Source organism: Trichosurus vulpecula, chromosome 5, assembly GCF_011100635.1.
Source record: "Trichosurus vulpecula isolate mTriVul1 chromosome 5, mTriVul1.pri, whole genome shotgun sequence".
Taxonomy (NCBI): domain Eukaryota; kingdom Metazoa; phylum Chordata; class Mammalia; order Diprotodontia; family Phalangeridae; genus Trichosurus; species Trichosurus vulpecula.
The window spans coordinates 270,316,997-270,340,648 of record NC_050577.1 but is presented as its reverse complement, the minus strand read 5'-3'; the positions used below and the strand labels follow the sequence as shown (position 1 = coordinate 270,340,648).

Here is a 23,652-nt window from a genome sequence, read left to right as displayed (position 1 = left end):
GAGTCAGAACTGCTTTGGGGACTGCAGGCTGAAAGGAGTAACTAATAGCAACTGGTAGTATAAGAGTAAGAGGGTGGAGGAAAATGTCAGCAGCAGTGAATTCTGTGGGAACATTCAGGAAAGGAAAAAAACAATTGCAAAGGGAGAAACACACAAAGCTCTGAACCTCCCCTCTGTTCCCATCCCTCTCCCCACTAAATTGGGAGGGAGGGAGAGGCAGCCTTGGTCATTTCACTCCTCTAGGGGCACCTTTAAGAAATGCCTAAGGGCCACTGGGGCAGTGGCCCTTTCCTTTTGGGAAACAGGTTCTGCAACAGCTGACAACAGATCAACTCTTGAGTTTTTTCCAAGAGTCAGAGTCCAACCCTAATATGCCGTAAAGAATGGCATGCAGTTGTCCAGTAAATCTCCCGGACAGTCACAGATCAGAAGCTGGCAAGGATGACGACATGGTTCTGATGGAATGTGTCTTATCTTAACCTTGAAGTTACAGATCTGCTCAGGAGCAGCAGTGAGAAATGAGAAATGCACTCAGACAGCCAAGGGGACATAATTCTCTCCTAGACAGCTCAACCCAGTGTATTAGGGTCAAATGAAACACAAAGCTGGACGGACAATTTAAGGGCCGTGGCCTGCACCAAATAAAGCAGCAAGACTGGAGGTTCACAATGAGCATGGGAGGAGGCAACTCACCAGCATGAGAAATGAGACAGTTGCTGGCAGGATGATGGAGTGATTAAGGTGGATTCTAGATACCATGCAGGAAGAAATTGAGGACAAGCATCCAAGTGCAACCTTATCCTTGTGGAAATTGCCATGGGATGGGCCTGATGCTTCTCATGTTTCTAGAGAAAGTCTTTCAAGCAAAACAGCTCTCGACCCTCTCTCTCCTGAGCACTGGTGGAGAGCTTTCTGGTAAAGGCATCATCCATAGATCAATTCCGGCAGCTAGGACCCCAAGGGACAAGAGAGGCTAAGGGTACTGTCAGGTTTTATCAAGGCTTTGGTTCAGCAATGAGGTGAATTTGCCACACAGACCTCTGAACACTAGGTTTGTTCCTTCCAGGAGTCTGCTGGGAGAAAGCACTTGAGCCAGACTGCCAGTAAGCTAACCACCAGGAAGATATCAAAGGGCTTTTATAGCCAGGCACAGTTAGACTTCACATTCCAAGATGCTGACAAGCAAGATCATTCAAGGGATGAATTCTCCAAAAAGGAGAAGGGGTTAGCTGGGGAAGTGGGGAAAGGAAGAGGACCTATAAGACAAAAAGGTAAAGAATTTTTTAAATATCAGTTAATCCTCATCAATCAGACATAGAGAAGACTGTCGAGAAGGGTGGGGAAGTTAACAATGAATTTCATGGTTGGTTCTTTCAAGAGAACAACAAACCAATCCTTGAACTATAGAACTACCCACATTAGACCTCTAGCATTTATACTAATTTTACTTTATTCTTTTGCTTCTCGGTCATTGCTTTCAATGCCAGATCCTTTTGTGGCTTGTCTTAGGCCACATGTGGAACACATTTTCATTACCTCTCCATGACGGATGGCAGTGTATGTCCTTAAGCTTGTCTTTAGGGAAGCTTGGTAGTGTTTAAAATAAGGCATCTGTTAGCATGCTTTGCACCACCAGGCAAGCCAAAGACAGCTCTTTTAGGGAAGAAGACAGGCTAACTACTATAAAAGATAGACTACAATGATGCCTTGATAGTTTTTTAAAAGGTTTCAATAAAATCTCTGCTAGTCCACTAAGAATACGCCATCTTTTCTACATCATCATTAGTAAAAAATGTCCAAAGTTAAATGTCAGGAAAGGAAAAGGTTATAAATAAAACTTCTTTACCACATGGGAGAAATGAAACAACAAAAAATCTTGGATGGTTAAGTTAGACTGGGGCCTTCATCTACTCTCCTACTCTAGGGGATAGAGAGCCTGCCTAGCCTGGACGAGGACGAGCAAATGATGTGGGTGAACATTAAATATTATCTACGATACTAATAATATATAACCAGTCCTTCATTCTATCCCATCCAGCCTCATGACAGGGAAATGAGCTCATGAAAGAACCCAAATTTAAAGAGTGCTTTAATTTGCTCCATATCTGTTCTTTATTCTTTATGGAATTGAGTGCTGATGGTCCTGGGTATGTTACATAAACGGCATAAAAGTAAAAGACCACCTATAAAGATGTTTTCTCCCACTGGATTGATGATTTCCAAAGTAGCAGCCGTGTGGCATTTTAACAAAAACATACCATAGAGATGCACATCACAGCTGTCCTAGTTGTCTCAGGTTTTGTTAAATGAGCTGATAACTATCACTCCACCTCTACCAAAAAGCCCAAGAGCACCCAATTCAAGGAGTTAAAAGCTATTTAAATGGTTGTTTAAAAAACTGGATTAGGAAAGAGTTGGGGAGGAAGATTAACTGTGGTCTTTAACAGCCCTGTCATTAACAAGCCACATATAGACTACACAAACTTTATTAACAGAGAGGAGTGACAGGAAAGGAAAAACTCTGGTTAGCATCGTTACAGATGATCTTCTAAAAGTCATGCTGAAACACAGCTTCAGCTACAGTTGAAACTCTATTACCCAGGGACTAATTATCTTTTTAAGTTTATCTAGGCCTTCCTTCTTGGGCCACCTCCTGGCATACTTATACCTCCAATAAAGGGTGGACGGGAATAGTCCAGGAATACCAGAAACAGTCTAGTTTACTTTGCTTATTTTTTAATTAGCTGAAAGAGGAGGCTACTTTGAAGGTTTCATTTATCTCCTCTTAAACTACTACAAAAATTAGTTGGGTTTGTAATCCCAAAGTCCAGTTTGATGAAATGAAGTATTTAACAAGCAGATTACTAAAACTAGATCCTAATTCTAGAAACTAAACAATTCTCTGGATATATTTTTTAAAATCAACAACTGTACTGGATCTTGTGCCTCACTCACAAATCACACATTTGACTAAAATTTGAAGTAGTGATGGAGTATGACCCCAGGCTGGGGAGACCTAAGAAGTAAGAACTTCACCACCCAAGGGGCAGAGACTTGTGGGAACCATGGAGACGGGCAGAGGACTATGACTATGATTTCCAGCTGCTGCCTTCTAGCAATGAGAGCTTTTGGACTAGGCAGACTCATCCAAAGGCACACCTGGGTGAGAAATGAAAAAGGCCAAGATGGATCGAGTCCTGAACCTGCCATTTCCCGATCAGAACAAGCAATTCCCTTTGGTATTATATTTCACCACAATTAAAAATTTTAGCAGGAAGAAGCTAGCTGTGTGGCCTTGGACAGATCCCTTAACTTTTCAAGGGCAGCTGGATGGCTTCTTTTCTGAGTTAAAATCTAAACTCAGACACATACTAGCTGTGTGACTGAGCAAGTCACTTAACTCTGTTTACCTCAGTTTTCTCATCTGTAAAATGAGCTGGAGAAGGAAATGACAATCCACTCTGGTATCTTTGCCAAGAATACCCCAAATGGGGTCACACACAAGAGTCGAACATGTAGAAAAGTTATTAAAAACAAAACAAAACAGAATGTAGTAATCTTTTTGTCTTTATATCCCCAGTGTCTAGTAGGCACTTTAAAATTATTTATTCTGTGCCTCAGTTTCCATTATCTACAGATAAGAATAGCTGCCATTACATTTTAAACCATCTTGTAAGGATCAAATATACTTTGCTCACTGTGAAGCCCTACAGAAAGTATTAGTGATTATTAGGAATTTGTTATGTGACACTTTTGTTTGGCTATTTTATTGTGGGGGAAAGGTCACTTTGATAGATTACATTTCCACATACCCAATGTGTTAAAATAGAAGTTAAGAGTCCACTGATATTATTGTCACCATAACTATTTTTCAAGCACAAACAACTATATAGTAAATAATATGACTTAATATCTACACTCACATCGCATTACAAGCAGGAGTTTTGGAAATCAGCAGCTTTGGGGATGAAGATCAGCAGGGTCATTAGTCATCCCTCTACTTCTAAAAAGGGGTATGCTTAAGCCACTGCACACAATTTGGGATTTTTCATTTTATTAACCAATAACAGGAATGCCACAGATATAAAAATAGATTTGTATTTACCAAAACCTGGAATTTCAAAAATAATTAAATGCTGATTTGCAAATGTTGCTGAGGTGAAAGGAATTTGATATAACCCAACTAAGAGAGATGTAATTCAAAATACTATAAAACTTCAGGGACTGGAAAAATGGCCAACATTCCTTCAATACATAGTATAATTTTGTGCTTTGCCATCACTTCGGTGTATCTGCAACATGAATTATATTCAAGCCATAGCCTACAATTTAGATAAATAGAATCAAAACAGTATTGAACTTTTCCCTACCCCATACAAGGGTATCCTTGGCAGCTCCTTAACCATCCATTACAATCCAGACCAATTTCTCTCTGTAGCAATTTAAAAGCTGTAAAAAAAATATAATGGGTGATGACAGGAGAAACAAACCCACACCAGAACTTATTGAACCTTGCAGGTCTTTGCAAGTGTCTCTATTGACATTTAAGTGTGAGTTACTGTGCCACAGTCTCATAAAAGTATGCTCAGTGCTCCAGATAGATTGATATTTAAAATAACACACAATGGCCACTACTAGACAAGCAGGTTAAAGGCATGGCTAATCTCCAACTATTTGGCTCCACATTTGGGTATGCCAATGAATTTTACTTGCCAAAACCCACTTTTTTATTCTGAATCATAACTTATTCCTTCTGCCACCCCCACCCCATGTCTGGATAAAAAAATCTAGTAAGCCGTCAAGTCTTTAATATTCAAAGGTTGAAGGATTCCTTTTGACCTCCCAATTCTTCCCTTACATTGAAGGACTTCCCACATCCCTGTGAGATGTTCCTTCGAATACCTCCCAATTACCCAATTTTCTTAACTCTCAAGATCTTATTTAGTCATTTTCCAGTCCTGCCCGATTCTTCATTGACTCCATCTGGGGTCTTCCTGACACCAGGCCCAGTTCTATCTGCCCTTCCCAAGATTTACTCCTTTATTTTACCTCAGCCACACACAAGGAAGGCTATGTACTTGACCTATGATCCAAAAAAGTATTGGACTTTTTTGATAGAAAACTCTGAAATCATATAATCTCCCTCCCTAAATCTATTTAGTCTCCACCCAGATCTTCAATCTACCCACCCCTTTCCCAGGCTACCAATTCTGATTTAATCACTCTTTCTACAATCAGTTAAAGTCTACAGTGACCCCTCCAACCCAGATCTTCAATCTTAATTAAATCAATTCTGATTTAATCACTCTTTCTACAATTAGTTCAAGTCTACAGTGACCTTTAATCTCTTAAGCCCCTTCTTTTTTCAAGTTCATACCTGGCCAAGTCCCAGCTCTGGATTACTCCCTCTATGTTCATGCTTTGCTCCTACTCATCTTTTTTCTCCTCATCTAGGCTAGTCCCTCTATCTGTATCCTTGATTCAATCCCCATCCTCTCCAGTAGCAGATTATCCCAGTTATGGACTCCTCTTTCTCGGATGCCTATAAACATCTATCCCATACTGAGAAAACCCTTTACTAGACCCTACCTCCACCATCCACACATAGACCCTCCTCCTTTTATCAGTTAAATTCCTGGAACTCAAGTGTTTTCACCTCTTCTCTCACTAATTCAAAGAAAACTGCTCTTTCCAAAGTTACCAATGGATCTTGTAATTGCCAAATACTCTACCTTTTCAGATAGCAGAGCGGGGCCACAAACCTCAAACCTCCATTTAAGGAAAGAGCTCAGCTCCAACAACTCCTCATTTCTAACCAGGTTGCACTCATTTGGGACTTTTCTCTGACTTCTCCACATGGGATACCTTCTCCTCTTCCTCCCTCTCTCTTTAGAATTCGAACTCCTTGAGGGCAGGAACTCCCCCCCTTCCCCATTTGCACAGTATCTGCACATAGTAGGTACCTAATCAAAGTTTATTGATTTAGTTGCCAAACCTGTTCTCCCTACCTTTAAAGGTCAGAAGAAACTGTGCGTTACTTCTAACCCCATTTTATAGATGAGGAAACTGGCTTAGAAGTGAAAATGACTTATCCATGATCACAGTGTCAGAGGCTGGAGGCCAGACTGGAATTCAAGTAAGCACTAGGCCTGGTATTAGGCAAACCTCAGTGCTATGTGATGCTGGGCCAGTCACAACCTCTGCTAGCCTCACTTTTTCAGTTGTAAAATGGGGATAATAACAGCAGCTCCTTCAAAGGGATTTAGTGAAGTTTTGATAATTTTTTGGTAAACAGTTTAGTCGAGCGGTTTGTACATGGTAAGCACTAAATATATTTCAGTTCCCTCCCCACAGTCTTATCTCAACCTCTTTGAAGCATGATACTGGCACGCTACCTTTGGGTTTTTGTGACCTTGCTCTTTCTGGGTTTTCTTCCTACTTGGGTGATCATTTTTCAGGCCCCTTGGCAGGCTCACTGTCCACACCACACCCCTCTGCAGTATGTGCTCTCTAAGGCTCAGTCCTAGGCCCTCTCCAATTCTCTTTACTTTCTTTCTGAGTCCTTGAGGGATTAATTATTTCTATGCAGATGACCCCCAAATCTATATATCCAGCCTATCATGTGTGTCAAACTGAATATTCTATAGACATCTCAAGCTCAAAGTGTCCAAAATTAAACTTATTACCTTAGTCCCAGAATTCCCCTATTTTTGTTGAGGGCATCACCATCCTTCCAGTCACCCAGGTTGGCACTGTGGGCATTGCTGATTCCTCACTCTCCCTTACCCCTCATATTTAACCAATGGCTACATCATGTCATTTCTACCACCAGCACATTTCTTGCATGCATTACTTTCTCTCTGTTCTTTGGGCCACTACCCTAATTAAGGCCCTCAGCACCTCTGGCCTGGACTATTTCAATGGCCTCCTAATTGGTCTCTGTCCTCTCTTATCTATTCTCTAGGTACCTGCCAAAATGATTTTCCTGAAATACAAGGACCAACAATACCACTACTCTGCTAAATAAATCAAAATAGAAGCTTCTCTTTTTTGAGTTTTAAAGCTGTTCATAACCTGGTCTCTATCGTCCTCCCCAGACTTACATGCTATTACTCCCCTTCCTTCCTGTCCTCTCCAGTGCAAACTGGTCTTTTAGGGGCTCCTCACAGAGGATGCTGCTTGCAATGTGAGCATTTCTACTGGCTAAGTGCAGTAATTTGCAATGTGCTCCCCAATCTCTCTGCCTCTTAGAATACCTGGCTCAAATGCCACCCCCAAGAACACAGTATTTACTTTGTGTGGACATACTTGAGGACTTGTCTCCTTGGATAAACTGTCAAGTGAGCGCACCATGAGGCAGGGAACAAGTTCATTTTTGTCTCTGTATATCCCCAGGAGACTGGAACACAGTAGGCTGATTAATGAATGCTTGCTGACAGATTTAGGTCTTTTGGCCAAGTTGCCATCTTTCAGCACCTCCACCAGCAGACATTAAGGGTAAATAAAAATACAACCAGTCAACTGTGCACAAGGAAAAGGGTACTTATTGGGCTAGGAATCCAGAAAATGAGATTTTTATTCACCTGGGTTACTGCTAGTAATATCTGTCCGCCCTACCTCTCAAGGTCAGAGGAACCTGGGGCGGGGGGGGTACTTCTAACACCATTTTATAGATGAGGAAACTGGATTAGAAGTAAAAATGACATATCCATGATCACAGTGTCAGGAACTAGAGGCCAGACTGGAATTCAAGTTTTGCTGCCTCCAAATCTAGTTCTACACCCACCACAACCTAGGTTTTTTTGTAAAGATCCAACTGCCTGCTTGTTGGGCATTTCAAACTAAATACCTTACAGACACCTCAAATTCAAGATGTCCAAAATCGAACTTATTATCTTAGTTCCCAGATTCCCCTATTTTTGTTGTGGGTACTCCCATCCTTCCAGTCACCCAGGCTGGCAACGTGGGCATTGCTGACTAGACTCCTCATTCTCCCTGAGAGCGGCTGGATAACTCTAGAGCAGAGCCGTGAGCCCATAAAGATTGGGGGGGAGCATATAAACATGGACTGGAAGAACAAATGCATCTTTATCCTTACTAACCTTAGAGGTTAGACTTAAGATGAACATTTCCTTCAATGGAAATGAAGGCAACAAAATGCAATTCTGAGAATAGGCTTCACCAGACTGCCAATGCAGTATGACATACAAAAAGGTTAAGATTCAGTGCCCTAGAATAGCACTTAAACTTTGGGTCTTGACCTGAAAATCTGGCAACAGTAAAAGGTTTCTGATGCAATGACCAAAATTAGTCAAAAATTAAATGCATAATGAATCTGAGGTGTTTCCAGCAGCAGCAGCATGCAACATCACTACAGCCTAGGTTCTGGACACAAGGCATGCTTTGCACTTCCACTACCCTCAACCAACAAGGCCAAAACTCTAAAAGGGGTCCTGAGTGGAAAAAGTTTAAGAAGCCCAGTCCTAGAAAAATACTAGGTAAGTTATGAGGATGAAAGAAATTAAAATGAGGTTTCTGGATTATCTTTTGGGTTTCCTTCATCTATGCCTTTGCTCCCCATTGTCTTTTATTTTTATCAGATTCTAATCTATAGCTGAAAGGCCACACAAATTAGCCCTGTATTTATCCTACACAGCTTTCTGATTCTCAGAGGTCAAGGGGCTGGCCTAAGGAGTGAAACCCAAGACTTCTCAGCAGAGCCTGGGTTGACCTCTTAGAAGGCAGGGCTTCAATTTCCTGAATTTAATTTCACGTGCTAGCTGCACCCTGGATTACTCTTTCCTTTTTTTGGTCCCAAACACATGCTGATGACCCCTGGGAAATTCGAAGACAACAGAGCTGAAAAACTAAAAATTTCCCAGTGGTCAGGAAACAGCCAGAAGGACCACAAAATACACCTCCTCCCCCACAGCCCACATTTACTGAAGCTCTTCTGCTAGGGTGTGAGGGTAGACTCCCTGGCCTAAATGCACTCTTCTAAAAGTAAATAAAAGCCATGAAGGTCAGGACTAACTTTGACCACGGGCTCATTAGTTTAAGGCATAGTTTCAGATTTGGAGGACTTAAGGCCTTTGGGAAGTAAAGACATAGAAAATACAATAAACAATCTCTTAGGATGAAAGTGAAAAGGCCCAGCAAGCCTATTAAATCCTATTTAGAAACCCCTTAAAGAGGTTAAAACACCCAGTAATTAAGCACTGGTTAGAACAGGTCAACAAGTGAGTTAGTTATCCATTAGCAAGGGGAATGCCTAGAGCTTCCTTCAGAAACACAGCTCGTTAAACTAATCAAACCTATTGTTTTTTAAACTTCCCCAAAGACTCTGATTAACCAGACAATTATTCACCGAATCACATGATATTAAAGCTGGAGGAATGGGCCCTTAGGGTGGGGTGTAGTGAACAGAGCACCATAGATTTAGAAGTTGGGAGTCACTAAACTGAAGAGCTGGAGTGACATTTTACAAAAGTTACCAGACATACCCATGAAATCTGTAAAATGGATACTACTTACCTCTTGGGAAAAGAAGAGAGCCTTTTGGAAACTCTAAGTGTATAGCTATGAGCTATTAAGCTTACCATCAAGCCATCATTGTACAGATAAGGTCACTGAGGTACAGAGAGAGCGTAGTTAAGTAACTTGCACAAAGTGCTCAGCTAGACACCATGACCCAGGGTTGAGGATACTCAAGCCAATTCTTCACTTCACCAAGCAGCACAGACCCACCTCCAGCTTGACTGAACAAAGGTTCTCAAGAAATTATTCAAATAAAGATTTCAATTTTTATTTTTAAATTAAATTCTTCTAGAAAGGTGGAGATGTGAGAACAGGTAAAAAAAATAAGGCAAAAAGCACATTCTTAAGTTAGATGCAGAATTTCATTCATGAATCAACCCTCTTTTAAAATCTTATCCTGGGCACATGATAAGCCAAATACTGAGTATCCCAAAACTCAAGGTATTAAAATTTTAAATAGCACTAACGTTTTCGGAACATCCCTTACAGATGCCCAAGGAGGTAACACCCATTGCCCCTGCTTACTCAGAGGTAAACTGAGGCAACTTTCCAAAGAAACCCTTGGCAGACTCAACAAAACAAATCCAGAACGGTCTACTATTGACATAGCTGCTGAGAGGAACAGTGTAGGTTTTTCCCCAAACATGCTGGCGGGCAGAGCTCCTGGACAGACTAAACATAGGCAGTTGTCACTGTGGGTGTTCTGCCAACACAAGTGTAAAGTTGTCATCAGAAATGAGTATGTGCCTCACAGTGGCTTACAGAAATCCCAACCAATCTGGGTCTTGGACTCCTCACAAGCCAACTCTTCTCTGGACGACCTGGATTCCTTCCCATTAGTGCAATTACAAGGAAGATTCATCTTTTACAAGAAGACAGGGGAAATCAGAGTTTATGTTTGGGAGAAAAGATGCTTGCCCAGAGTCCAAGTTCATCAATAACAATGTGTAAATAGCAGCTACAAGAAAACCTTGCTGCAATTCTCCTTGTTACTTCTTAACTCTCCTTTGTTACTTCTTTAATCAGACTGCTCCCTGCCACTAGAAAGAGAATTAGAACATGGCTTCAACTACTGAGGAGCTAACTGGTAGGAAAAGTAGTCCTTAAAAGAGACAGGCAGTTAGAGACATTTGGAGGAGGTGGGGAAAGTGATTAGGTGTCACTAGCCAACTACAATATGGCTTATAAACCACTTTAATGTTTGAAATGCAGTGATCTTGATAAGCCTCATTGCCTCAATGTAATCCAGGAACCCTCAGGCAGTTAGGTAGTACCCGGGACGTATGTGCCTGAAGTATGTGCCTGAAGTCCGAAAGACCCTAGCTTACATCTGACTTCAGACACTAGCTGTGTGACCTTGGGAAAGTCATTTAACCTGTCTCCTTCAGCTTCCTGAACTACAAAATGGGGGTAATACAGCACCGGGTGGCTGTGATTACGTGAAACACTCTAGAGCACTTAGCACGGTACTTGGCACAGAGTAGATGCTTAATAAATGCTTATTACTTCCTTCCACCTCCATTTCTAAGGTTCCTACTGACAAAGTATCTGAGTAGCTTTTTACAGGATGGTAAATTAGGCCATCCTTCGTTCATTTTCCTAACATCCTGAGACAAGCTTTAAGTTTTAACTGTTATTCTGCTCTCCAGTCTCCCCAATACAGAAGTCTTCCCTGGTCCTTAACAGTCTTCAAGATAAATGGTCTTTTTAAAAGGTGGGTTCAATGCTCAATATAGTTAATAAAATCTCATTCCCTGAACTGGATTTTTCAATGGCAGAAGCAGAAAACTGAATCTCTGTATGTTACATGACTAGGTTAAATGAGAATTTTTTAGCACAAAGAGTATCTCCACTGCTTCAATTCAGGGCTGACCAGATTAGCAATAATAAATGGAAAACAAAAAGTCCCCACTTGCATAATGGTAGGGAGTTAACAGGGTAATATTTACCAGAACATTTACTTAGCACCTTGGACTAGAAGTCAATTCATATTAAATTTTAAAATTATACTTGTAAAACACACCAAAATATTCCATAAATAATAAACTGTGTGGCGGGGAGGAAAGAAGGTTAGATATAAGTTAAAAGAATTTCCTAAAAAATACAAGTGAATCATTCCCCAATTGAAAAATGGTCAAAGGTTATGAAGGCAGTTTTTCAAAGAAATCAAAGCAATATTAAAGAAATCAAAGTCATATTAAAAAATGCTCTAAATGATTGTTGTTTAGAGAAATACAAGTTAAAACAACTTTGAGATATCATCTCACACCTATCAGATTAGCTAAAATGACAGAAGGGGAAAATGACAAATGTTGGAGGGTATGTGGAAAAATTGGGAACTTAGTGGAACTGTGAACTAATCCAACCATTTTGGAAAGCAATCTGGGATTATACCCAAAGAGTTATAAAACTGTGTATACCCTTTGACCTAGCAATACCATTTTTAGATCTGTTTCCCAAAGTGATCAGGGTAAAAGGAAAAGAAACTATATGTTCTAAAATATTTAAAGCAGCTCTCTTTGTGGTGGTAAAGAACTGAAAAATTGCAGGGATGCTCATTAATTGGAGAATGGCTAAACAAGTTGTGATATATGATTGTAATAGAATATTACTGTGCTATAACAAATGATGAGGTTGATTTTAGAGAAACATGGAAAGACTTGCATGAAATAACAAAGAGTGAAATGAGCAGAACCAAGAAAATGTTGTATACAGTAACAGCAATGCTGTTTGAAGAATAACTGTGAACTAAGTTATTCTGAATATTATACTCAAATCAACTACAAAGAACCTGTGAAGAAAGGTGCTATCCACTTTTAGAGAAAGAACTGATAAATAAAAGTACGTATGGTATGGGTTTTTTTTTTGTGTTTGTATACGTACACACACACAGATCTGTCTCAAATGGTGGCCTTCAGGGTGAGGAGAGAGGGTGGAAGGAGGGAGACAGTTTGGAATTTAAAATGCAACCCCCTCCAAAATTTTTTAAAGTGAAAAACTCTCAACAAAACATACTAAATTCAGGACTGTTGCTTACTTTAGCTGTATAACCAAGAACTTCTGGGGCTTGAACCTGAAGCTGTTCCAACCTCCCAGTCCTTATTCACGTAAAGGTCATTCAAACTGCCATGTTCACACATTTCATATTTAACAGGCTGCAAAGATGAATACCCACAGACAAGGTAGACACCTTTTCCCAAAGATGATAAATCAGCTGTCCAATCTTGACTGAAGGAGGTAATGATTTGGAGACCTAGTTTCCAAAGGAAAAAGTGTGAACAAACCACTTAATTAAAATGGCTTGTAAGAGATCCAACCTAGCTGAAAATACAAGAAATAATGAAATAAAGCTCACTTAGAACAAAAGCACATTCACACTCATTTTAAGCATTCAAACATCTGTGAACACAGTACAACTGTAGCAACTAACAGGTCACAGGTTGGTTTAATGAATTTTTGTTTTTATTCAACCAGGCATGTAAAACACAAACTATATTATAATACACTCTACTTGAATAATAGAAGGCCTATGGATCTGATTTATTAGATCTTTAAATAAAGAGCTCACACCCTTGTTAATCTGGTTTTCAAATACTACCATCAAAACATAGCATATCTCTCTTCCTTTGTTTAATCTCCAATTTATATGAGAGGAAGATAAAGGTTCAAAGAGATTCTCATCAAATGTGGTATTAAATCAAATTATTCATTTGGCCCCTAACTTTTAAACAAATGATGGAGAGATTAGTTTTAACTCATCTCACATCACACCCTGTGGTCAAATACTGAGATTATGGTTGGTTACATCACTTCAGATGCATCCCGTTATTGTGGATAGAGAGCTGGCCTTGGAGTTAGGAGGACATGGGTTCAAGTCTAGTCTGGGGCACATATATCCCAGTTGAGTGATCCCCTGCAAATCACTTAATCTGTGTCCTGACACATTAAGAAGTTTCTTGATTTCCTTACTCTGTACTTCCCTAAACCAATGAAACTACAGGGCCTCCTCAGAACATTTCATCCTTTGCATAAGCCAGAGAAAATGGAAATTAACAGCAAAGCAAATTTCAAGTTTTTATTTACCAAATGTCTTGTAAAAATTTCATTTCTTTTGTTGTACAAAATCAGAAGGGACTGTATAATAAAATTTCCTAAATTATGCTACTTCCAAAGAAGCTCAATTACTAACCCTTAATGAATTACTTAAACCAATTTAGAACAAACCATTTGATGACAGTTTTCTTTCATTCACAAAACATGTGAATAGCAAAGTGAGGGTCAGGCATCACCCTTAGTTCCTCAGGGATTCATCCAGGTTATCAAAAGGCTTCTGGATTCCCCAAGGCATGGCTACTTGGGCAGTTTCCTCTGTGAGGCACTTTCAGAGGACCAAATGAAGGTCTGAAATTCCCTTCAGTGCAAAAGGAAAGGGGTGAGGTGGGGGTGGTGTGTATATTCGTGCCTTAAAAAGCCAAGTTCCAGACAAATATGTATGTTGTGTTAAAAAGTAAAGGTTCCAAATATGTGGTCTTGGTGTGTAAAAAGCAAGGTTCCAGAAAAAGACGTAGTCTTGGAGCGTGTGTGTTACAAAGAAAGGTTCCAGACAAACACGTGGTCTTGGGGGGAGTGTGTGTATGGGGTACAAAGAAAGGTTCCAGACATGTGGTCTTGCTCTTTCCCTGGCCTGCACTTAACTCCAAGGGGTAAAAAGGGCTGAAGGCCAAACTCAGGCAAGCACTGATGATCAAACAGGCTTACAAGCACCAGGACGGGAACACGGTTAGGATGGGGCGAAGCCATAGGCCTCGGTGAAAAACAAGTCATCCCCTGGGGATCCCCACCCCCAAAAGGCAATACTGCTTCCTTGGAACCCCAAATCTAAATCCTCCCCCCGCTGGAGAGCTGATTGGGCCGTGTCCCCGCGCGCTTTCCTTGGTTTGACCTCCTATTGGCTATTCGCCTCATCCATCTATCTGAAAGGCCCGACCCTCATCTCCACATTGGGCTCAGACCCTTGTCTCTCTGGCGAGCCCAACCTCCCCGCGCACTTCTCTCCAATTTGCTTAGAGCGTGCCAGCTCAGTAAAGAACCCGCCTCCCGCCTTCCTGTGGCCCAAGGACCCATGTCAGTTACTGGGAACCACCAAATAGAGGCTCCATTGGTCTATGGTCTTGTCAATCTTATTCATCCATTTGGTTCCCTCCTATACAGCCATTGGAGAAGAGGACAGGCTATCAGGACACCTACACCCGCCCCCTGTTCTCCTATTGGTTGAACAACCCTGTCGCTCTTCCTCCGCCCCCCCCCACCCCAGCGGTCCATTCATTTCACACAATAACGGGCCCGATTGGAATTGCTCCAAGGACCTAGAAGTGTAGACATGGTTGTTTTCCACTTACCCGGGACTGAGAGCGTTCTCTCACCCTAACCTTGTCCCCGTTCCTCTGCGAAGAGGCCGGACCACAAGGAACCACCGCCGCCTTCTGCGCAACGCCAACCGCCCGCCAAAACGGATCCGCCGCTGCGCTTGCGCACGCGATCCAAGGAAGGACCCTTCCTCCGCCCACTGCGCCTGCGCAGAAAGGGACAAGACTCCCGCCACTGCGCAGGTGTATCCCCGCCATTACACGTGTTACGAATAGCCCTCAGGCTTTTTTTACTGCGCTTGCGTTAATTGGCTGTGGCACTACGCATGCGCTCTGAGAGCACTCGAAGCCCAAAACCTAATTGTTAGTCATTCATTATTTTTCTAATTTTTCACGTTTAATCGTGTTTTCCTCTCTAAATATAGCGTAATATTTAAGGAATTAAAAATTAAAGTTACCTTAAAAAAACTGGTTACATTCAAACAAGAGTGACTGGCAGAAGAGCCAATCAGGCGCTTTAAGAAAAAAAAGAACTCCTCAGAAGCCAATCAGCAGCCTCCTCGGGGCAGAATTTACGTAACGCATTACGTAACGCAAAGATACTGTACCATAGACCAATCAGTAAGTAGAATGAGTGGAGCTATCCAATGGTTGTCAAGTAGGGGCGGAGTCTACCAATGCTGAACGCGAGGAGGCGGGATTAAAAAGCGGGGCCGGAGGTGGGGAGGCAGATACGCTAGTTAGCTAGCTCCTTTCTGTCCTCGGCGCCGTTGGAGAAGGATCGCTGAAGCTTCTGCTACCGCTCTCGCCATGTCCAAGTCAGAGGTAAGAGTCACAACCCCAAGATTCTGCTTTCTCGTTTTTCTCTGTTCCCTCCCCGGTACCTTTTTCCGGAGCTTAGCCCGATATGCCTCTAATACGAGCCTTATCCCTGACTTCTGTAGTCTTTTCTCGGTCCCACACCCCCCCCCCTTCGGGTCGCCATTTTGTAGGCCCGGCCGCCATGAGCCTCCAGCCCTCGCGGTCCTTATCGGCCTACAGGCTCCTTGAGTCGCACGGGCCGAGATCCTTTCTCTCTTTTCGCTTCACCTACCCTTGATTTGTGGCCGGTTTCGATTTCCTGGCGATATCTTTTTTTTCTTTGGGTATTCTCGGCCGTCCTCCCTCTCTTTGTTGCGCATGCGTTGAATTTCTTTTCTCTCTTCCTTACCCACCAGTAGCCTGGTGTCTTGACAGGCGGGTCTGGGCTGCAGCATAAGGCTCGGGGCGCACTCTTTGTCCCCTCCTGGGGGCTGGGGACCCGGAGGTGGGGGGGGGCACGTGTACTTTAAAGCGAAGCTCCTATTTAGCGAGGGTGCTGCACGGACCTTCCGCCCCCACCCCCTGGGGACGACTTAACAACCTTTTCCCGATCCTTTCTATTGTGTTGTTCAGTCCCCCAAGGAGCCCGAGCAGCTTCGGAAGCTGTTTATCGGAGGCCTGAGTTTCGAGACGACGGACGAGAGCCTAAGGAGCCATTTTGAGCAATGGGGCACGCTTACAGACTGCGTGGTGAGTGCTGGCTGCACAAGAGCAAATCTAAAGCAAAAAAAAATGCTTTCGGTGGGGGAGGGAAAGAAAGTAGCTTCCATTTAAATTTAGTAATGCAAGCAATTCACTGGCCCATCATCTGCTTTCCTACTTAGAGGCTTTTTGTTGGCTGTATTGCTTATTAACGTCGAATCTATGCTCTTACTGTCTCAGGTGATGAGGGATCCAAATACCAAACGTTCCAGGGGCTTTGGTTTTGTTACCTATGCCACAGTGGAAGAGGTAGATGCAGCCATGAATGCAAGACCTCACAAAGTTGATGGCAGAGTTGTTGAACCAAAGAGAGCTGTTTCCAGAGAGGTATGCTTCTCTCATCTTTTGTAAGTCTTGACTAATTAATAATGCAGTTTAGGTTAGCCCTTATTTAAGGCTTCAGGTATCCCAAGATTGTAAGTCACTCTCTTAGCCATTTCCACCAATTGTTTTTGGTCTTGTCTAGGACTCTCAAAGGCCAGGCGCCCACTTAACTGTGAAAAAGATCTTTGTGGGTGGCATTAAGGAAGACACTGAGGAGCATCACTTAAGAGACTATTTTGAACAATATGGAAAAATTGAAGTGATTGAAATCATGACTGACCGAGGCAGTGGCAAAAAGAGAGGCTTTGCTTTTGTTACTTTTGATGACCATGATTCTGTGGATAAGATTGTCAGTGAGTATCACAAATGGCATTGGAAGTAACCAAGCTTTGTAAATCGACTTTGTTGAGATTTTTCAGCCATTAGATGTTTCTAATGGGAGTTTTTTTCCCCTAGTTCAAAAATACCATACTGTGAATGGCCACAACTGTGAAGTAAGGAAAGCTTTGTCTAAGCAAGAAATGGCCAGTGCTTCATCTAGTCAAAGAGGTAAGTTTTCCAAACCATTAGGTTGGTGGTCATCTTATGCCTGTTATCTCCAGTTTTTTAAATGGTGGGCTTTTTTTTTTATTACGTAGGTCGAAGTGGTTCTGGAAACTTTGGTGGTGGCCGTGGAGGTGGCTTTGGTGGAAATGATAACTTTGGCCGTGGTGGGAACTTCAGTGGTCGTGGTATGTGTTTTCCACAATAAGCAAGCAGCAGTACTTGACTTATCTATTAAAGATTTTAGGTGCTATTCCTTATGGAAAAGAGAACATTGCTGTTTTCTCTCCAGTCTAGTGACCACCTTAATATTTCTATGCTCAGTCCTTTGCCTGTTTGATAGCATTCCTGTGATTTGTTCCCATTTTGGACTACTGACTTCAGGCAGATAGTTTACGGTCACCAGTGCTTTGCATATGACATTCTTGATTTAGTACCTAAGTTGGTTATAGTAAAGGTGACTTGGCTGGTTGGGGATGGCTAGATTTCTTAAAATTGGGTTTTATAGTTGATGCCCAACTGAATGCCCTTTTTCTTCCAGGTGGTTTTGGTGGCAGTCGTGGTGGTGGAGGATATGGTGGAAGTGGAGATGGCTACAATGGATTTGGAAATGATGGTATGTGCTCTTTTACTTAGATATAAGTTGGGTAAATAAAGGATTCTTGGCTCTTTCTCCCATTAGAACAGGCCTAGTTTTGCTTTTTTGTTTTGTTCTGTTTTGTTTTTTTTTAAGTGCTGCATGTGTTGAGCTTGACCTGATTGTCCCAACATAACATGCATGCTGTGTATTGGCCTTGAGCCTTTAAGCTTGCATGGATTTTTGACTGTCAAATTTGTCTTACTGAGAAGAATTGTATTCTTCTGTAGGTGGTTATGGAGGAGGCGGTCCTGGTTACTCTGGAGGAAACAGAGGCTATGGAAGTGGTGGACAGGGTTATGGAAACCAGGGCAGTGGCTATGGCGGGAGTGGCAGCTATGACAGCTATAACAACGGAGGAGGCGGAGGCGGCTTTGGCGGTGGTAGTGGTAGGTATCAAGTGAACCCAAACAAGTACTATGGTGTGGTAGTCTAGATTAGTATTGTAGTTTTTAAAAAACATTCAATCTTGTTTTGGGGTTTGATGCTCTTAACAGCATTGAACAAGTGCACTGCATGAAACCTGGTTTTCAAAAGCTACCTCCTCCCAGCTTTAAGCTGGGCCGCCTCACTCCCTGCCTTTTAAGATTTTTAGGTAAAGCAGGATGGTGTCTTAGGTCACTTCCATAGCAGGATTAGGTGTTCTGACTGTTTTGGGTTCGTCAGGCAGTGGCAGTCTGATCAGATTATTTATATGTACCAGACCAATTTTTCTTCAAAGCCCTGGAGAAATAGCTGTCTTTACCAGTGGCATTGTGACTGATTAGATTACGCAACAGGCTGTCTCATCCAGTATGGAAAGTGAGTGCACAAAGGGCATGTAGGCTGTCAGTGACACAGAACTGTGGGAGGGTGGCAATGATTTATGGACTTTTAGTTGTCTTCTAGTAACTGGTAGGGTACTTCTTTTTGATCTAGGAAGCAACTTTGGAGGTGGTGGAAGCTACAATGATTTTGGCAACTACAACAATCAGTCTTCAAACTTTGGTCCCATGAAGGGAGGAAACTTCGGAGGCAGGAGCTCAGGCCCTTATGGTGGGGGCCAATATTTTGCCAAACCACGTAACCAAGGTAGAATGTTTGCTTTATAATTTTGAATAATTTGCCATCCTCAAATAAAAGTTGAATAAGTAAAAGTTGGATTGAAGTAGCCAAAGCTGCTTGTGCACAGTCAATAGATCAGGGATAATGTTTAAGGGTGCATACTTTGGTCCACAGGGGGAGGTTACTGACAAAGGTTAGTAAAAAGCACTGAGCACATTTACCCTTAGAGATGGCTACAATCCCTAGAAATAGCAACTAGACATAGGATTTGGAGTTGGTAGTGAATTCCTAGGGTCACAGCACTTGACTTGTATGTCCAAGGCATAATTCCAGAGCTAGCTCCTTATACGATAAATACTGGTACAGGTAAGATTCTCAACCTGGGAGAAAATAGTGAGGACTTAAGGAACTAATAGAAAGGCTTTTGTCCCTAGGTGGCTATGGCGGTTCCAGTAGTAGCAGTAGTTACGGCAGTGGCAGAAGATTTTAATTACCATTAGGTAAGTATTAAGTCTTCTCACCTCACACTTGAGCTTTACAGTTATTAATGAACCCAGTAATACTAATGTAGCTAGCAGTGCAACATAGTTAACATTTTTAATTGCAGTAAATTTGTTGATGTTAATAATTCAGATCAGCAAAATCTATGGGGAACAAAACTTGCTATTGGATTATAGCTTTGAGTCTTAATATGTGTTTAGATTAACAACTTTATTCGTATTGTTCAACAGGAAACAAAGCTTAGCAGGAGAGGAGAGCCAGAGAAGTGACAGGGAAGCTACAGGTTACAACAGATTTGTGAACTCAGCCAAGCACAGTGGTGGCAGGGCCTAGCTGCTACAAGAAGACATGTTTTAGACAATACTTTTTGTGTATGGGCAAAAAAATACCAGGACTGTATTTGTGACTAATTGTATAACAGGTTATTTTAGTTTCTGTTCTGTGGAAAGTGTAAAGCATTCCAACAAGGGGTTTTAATGTAGATTTTTTTTTTGCACCCATGCTGTTGATTGCTAAATGTAATAGTCTGATCATGACGCTGAATAAATGTGTCTTTTTTAAATGTGCTGTGTTAAGTTAGTCTACTCGAAGCTCCCCCCCCCCCCAAACTGCCCCAACAAGCATGCGGTAGTATCAAGTTAGACCCAAGGTCCCTTCTATTCTAAAATAATCATCGTAACTCATTGTGAGCATTCCTAGAGTCATCAAGTGCCTTATAATAGTCTTGCCATGGTGAGACTGGTAGTTTATAATGCCAAAAGCCTCAGACCCCCATATTCAACTCTAAAATTAAGAAATTTGTTTTCTGAAATTTGGCAATTATGGATTCCTTAAACATAACCTCCCACAAGGCTTCAGTTGATTAAGAAAAAACTACTGCCCTCCAATATACGTGATCATTGGCAATGATTTCAAAACATTTGAGTGAAAACTTCCAATGCCCCTTTGTTATGGACTCACAGAAGTTGAGTGAATTTTCTCCCTTCCCCACCTAGCTAGCAGTAAGCTGGCTTATGCCACACCCCAGTGAAGAAAAGGCCCTGGTGGGGGAGTGGGGGAGGAGGTTGGGGGTGAATTTAACATTTCTCAGACCATGTTCATGATTTGGTTTTAAGAGGGGCATGTACTGGCTTGAGGCTTAAGGATCATTAAAGGAAAACTGCAGTGGTAAAAGTTTTTCTACTTAATTTGCATTTCATAAGAATAGATTGAGCTAGCATTCCTCAATATCTGGGGGTCTCAAATTATTTTTGAGTTAAAGTGAGGGCTGGGGGAGCGTGGTGTTTAGAAGTAGTTCACTGGCCATGTTGAGGCTGTCTTAAAACTGCAGTTTTCCTTTTAAGTGCAATATGTCACCCAGACTTTCACCCAACTCAGGTGGCTGCCTATCAAGTCATCCAGTATAGTATTCTTGAGCTTGGGCCAATTTCAATCCCATTTCCTAGAAGAGACATGCTCTTCAGGTCATTTCTTAAAGCATTTTGGTTCCCTCATTTAGTCAATTTATGTTCTGTTTCTCCCAGTGACTTTGTATCCTATAGAATAGAAAAAGCTTTTATTTAATAGGTCTGTGTATTCCATTCCATTGGTTTGTTATCCTATCCCTTAACTAATCTTTGGAAAGATGGGGGAGGAAGGGTGGGTGGATGGGGTGAGTCGGGCGGGCAGAGGGTGTGGGGGAGGGGGGTGGGAAGAAGCATGGTTATGCTGTTAAAGTTTTGTAGTCCCTTGGGTTTGATATTGGCTGAGTTTGCAATGGCAGGTGGAACCTTAACTGTTCAGGGAGTTTGCAGATACCTCAGGAATCGTGACAATCAATGGCTTTAAAGATCCAGGAGATGTTCAGCTACTAGGAACTGCTAGCAAGTAGAGCGCGAATGGCTCCGCGCTTAGACACTTGTGGTATGGAGTCAAGTGTACAGAGATAAGCCAGGGGCAGGCCTCGGCACGATCCATGAAAGCTAGGAGGGAGAGAAGTTTCAGTGCCCATCGGAAGGAAGGAGGCAGACAAGAGTAAGGCACATCTGACTCTTAGGACTAGCAGTCAGAGCCAGAAGGAAAGGTTTTATTGCTATACTGGTAGGTAAGAACAGATTTTACTTATGTCCATATAGTTTGTCTGAAATTATAGTTGTTTTCTGTGTTTTTGTTTTGTTTTTTTTTGTTTCTGTTTCTTTTTGCTAAAATAACATGTTGAGCCCAGCAAATAAAATAGTCCAGTCTAGTTGTACTCATCTAGAGTCTTAAAATCCCTTTCCAGTATCTTCACTTGCCCTGATGATGAAATCTAATGTAATTAATACCCATGAGAGCCAGTAGGCACTTTAAATCTTAACATTAATTATAATGGTTGGTAATCATACTTGAAAATATTGGCCTCTATTGCCCTCTTTCCCATTTCCCCTCACAGTGGCTCACATGAATGCCTTAGGAACACCCTTTAAGCATTTTTATTTTTAATTTTTTGCAAAGGGCTAGCTTTGGGGTGTATTCCTTAAGGGGAGGTTGGGTGGGGGGGTATTTTGAAATTGGCTTTAGCCTAGGGAGGAGATAATACTGAGAGTTTCTTACTTTTCCAGGATGGAAGTTGCTGTCCGTACCTGGTTAGCCCTCTAAAAACTAGAGGCCTTTGGCACATTGAAGTGGCTACTTAAAATGTAAGTTTACTAAAATATATTTTTAAGCCTGGGAAAAGCAAAGTGAATGGTAATGCTGTTTAAGGCTCTGGAATTGGGGTTGGGGGAGTCCATAAGGTTAGGATTCAGGTGGTGTTTTCAGTGCCAGTCTTGTCCACCAGGAAGACAGGGCAATTGTACAAAGCACAAGTAAATAAATCATCCGGTTTTATCTGGGCAGGGTTAAATGGGGTTTGAGGGTACAGCGCTTGTTGAATGAAATCTTTTCTTTTGCAGGAACATCATTTAAGGCCCAGAATTGAAGCCACTTATAAATTTAGCTGGCATGCAGCTGACTTGATTCTTGACTGCTGTGCAGCTCACATTTTTTTTAAGAACGGATATGTTCTAGTAAAATGTTTTTAAAACGAATCACCTGCCTCTTGTCAATGTCTCTCAACCGCTATAGCACTAACCTGGAGAAGTTGACCTATGTAATACTGTAATATAATGGTAGTTAGGGCAGGCCTAGGACCCATGCCTGAACCCCTGAGCCAGTTCTTTTGCTACTCTATCAGCATAGGACCACATGGGTAAGAAAGGAAGCACTGGGCTTTCTTAGAATGAAAAGGTTCTAATCAAAATTGATATTGGCTGAGGACCCCCATGTCTGAAGTGCTTTTAGTCTTCTGATCACCTAGATAATCTACCTAAAGATTAGCTTACTTGTTGAACAACAGCCACTCTTCCTGAGAGTAACTCCTAAGTTGGCTCCAAGGAGACCAGGCACCTGTTTGGTCTTGCTCCATACGAGTATATATTGAGCTGCAGTTCCCTGGCACCTGAGCACAAATCTCAAACCTAAATATATTGGCTATTGAGCTAGAAGAGTAGTTTTAAAATTGGTATACCTCCTGCCCCTGCACTCCTGGAGGTGTTTGATAATTACAACTGTATTTGAGGTTGTGACTTCGAGCTCCCACTGGCCCTTAGCTTAGTGATGTAAGGTGAACAATGACATCTGACTATAAAACATGATCCTGATAATATAGGAGATAACCAAGTAAATAGAATTGGAGTCTGTCTAGGCTGTGAAATATCTGCTTTCTTTCCCTGGTACATCTTGAGGTAGGGAATAGCAAGAATAGAAAAGCAGTAGCAAGAGCCCGAAGAGGAGATTCGTCTTGTTTTTTTTCAATAATTGGAGCCTAGAGATTTGAAGGTGTGTTGATAATGCTCAGGTCTCCTGATAGACTTCTCACCTAATGCTATATGATAAATTAGTTAACCTAGCTTGTAAATACTATTCCTCGCTTTGCTGTTAAGCCAACTGGACAAAAGGATAGAGTCATGGGGTTTGCGAATTGTTAGAATCAGCCCAGAGCTAGGTGGTGCAAGTATTGACACCCATTCTACAGTCACTGTGAACACCTCACCCAGTGTCTCGCTTTTTCACTCATCTTAGCCATCTTCCACTAGGCTTAGCTTTCAAAGCCTTCTCAGCAGCCATTATCTGCTTACC

General features: G+C 41.9%; 2 protein-coding genes across 5 annotated transcripts in view; one reads left to right on the top strand and one right to left on the bottom strand.

The window, feature by feature from the left end:
- The window catches only part of CBX5 (chromobox 5), a 40,500-nt gene extending 25,414 nt beyond the window's left edge, over window positions 1-15,086 (bottom strand). Inside the window, exon 1 of one of the 2 annotated variants that reach the window (XM_036762080.1) lies at window positions 14,937-15,086. The gene's annotated coding sequence lies outside the window, so the exon portion shown is untranslated. The remainder of the gene's footprint in view (window positions 1-14,936) is intronic. The other variant, XM_036762083.1, reaches the window with a different exon arrangement.
- Window positions 15,087-15,565: 479 nt separating this feature from the next.
- Window positions 15,566-22,562, top strand: HNRNPA1 (heterogeneous nuclear ribonucleoprotein A1). Of its 3 annotated transcripts, XR_005010480.1 has the most exons (12): window positions 15,623-15,728; window positions 16,338-16,454; window positions 16,647-16,793; window positions 16,933-17,143; window positions 17,247-17,339; window positions 17,429-17,521; window positions 17,875-17,949; window positions 18,201-18,359; window positions 18,889-19,041; window positions 19,449-19,514; window positions 22,095-22,172; window positions 22,428-22,562. XR_005010480.1 is itself a non-coding variant. In XM_036760052.1 (11 exons), the coding sequence occupies exons 1-10, from the start codon at window positions 15,714-15,716 to the stop codon at window positions 19,502-19,504; spliced, it is 1,119 nt and encodes a 372-aa protein (XP_036615947.1). In that variant the 5' UTR covers window positions 15,566-15,713; the 3' UTR covers window positions 19,505-19,514; window positions 19,746-20,077. The 3 variants fall into 3 exon arrangements, 2 of the variants coding, with proteins under 2 accessions (XP_036615947.1, XP_036615948.1); XM_036760052.1 differs by lacking the exons at window positions 22,095-22,172; window positions 22,428-22,562 and adding an exon at window positions 19,746-20,077 and having other exon boundaries at window positions 15,566-15,728; XM_036760053.1 differs by lacking the exons at window positions 18,201-18,359; window positions 22,095-22,172; window positions 22,428-22,562 and adding an exon at window positions 19,746-20,077.
- The last annotated feature ends 1,090 nt before the right edge of the window (window positions 22,563-23,652 follow it).

Bases quoted from the DNA above. Each gene is read 5' to 3' on its own strand.
- HNRNPA1 (XM_036760052.1), top strand. The intron at 16,794-16,932 runs GTATGCTTCTCT...GGTCTTGTCTAG, and splicing joins AGAGAGCTGTTTCCAGAGAG to GACTCTCAAAGGCCAGGCGC. The intron at 17,340-17,428 runs GTAAGTTTTCCA...TTTATTACGTAG, and splicing joins TGCTTCATCTAGTCAAAGAG to GTCGAAGTGGTTCTGGAAAC.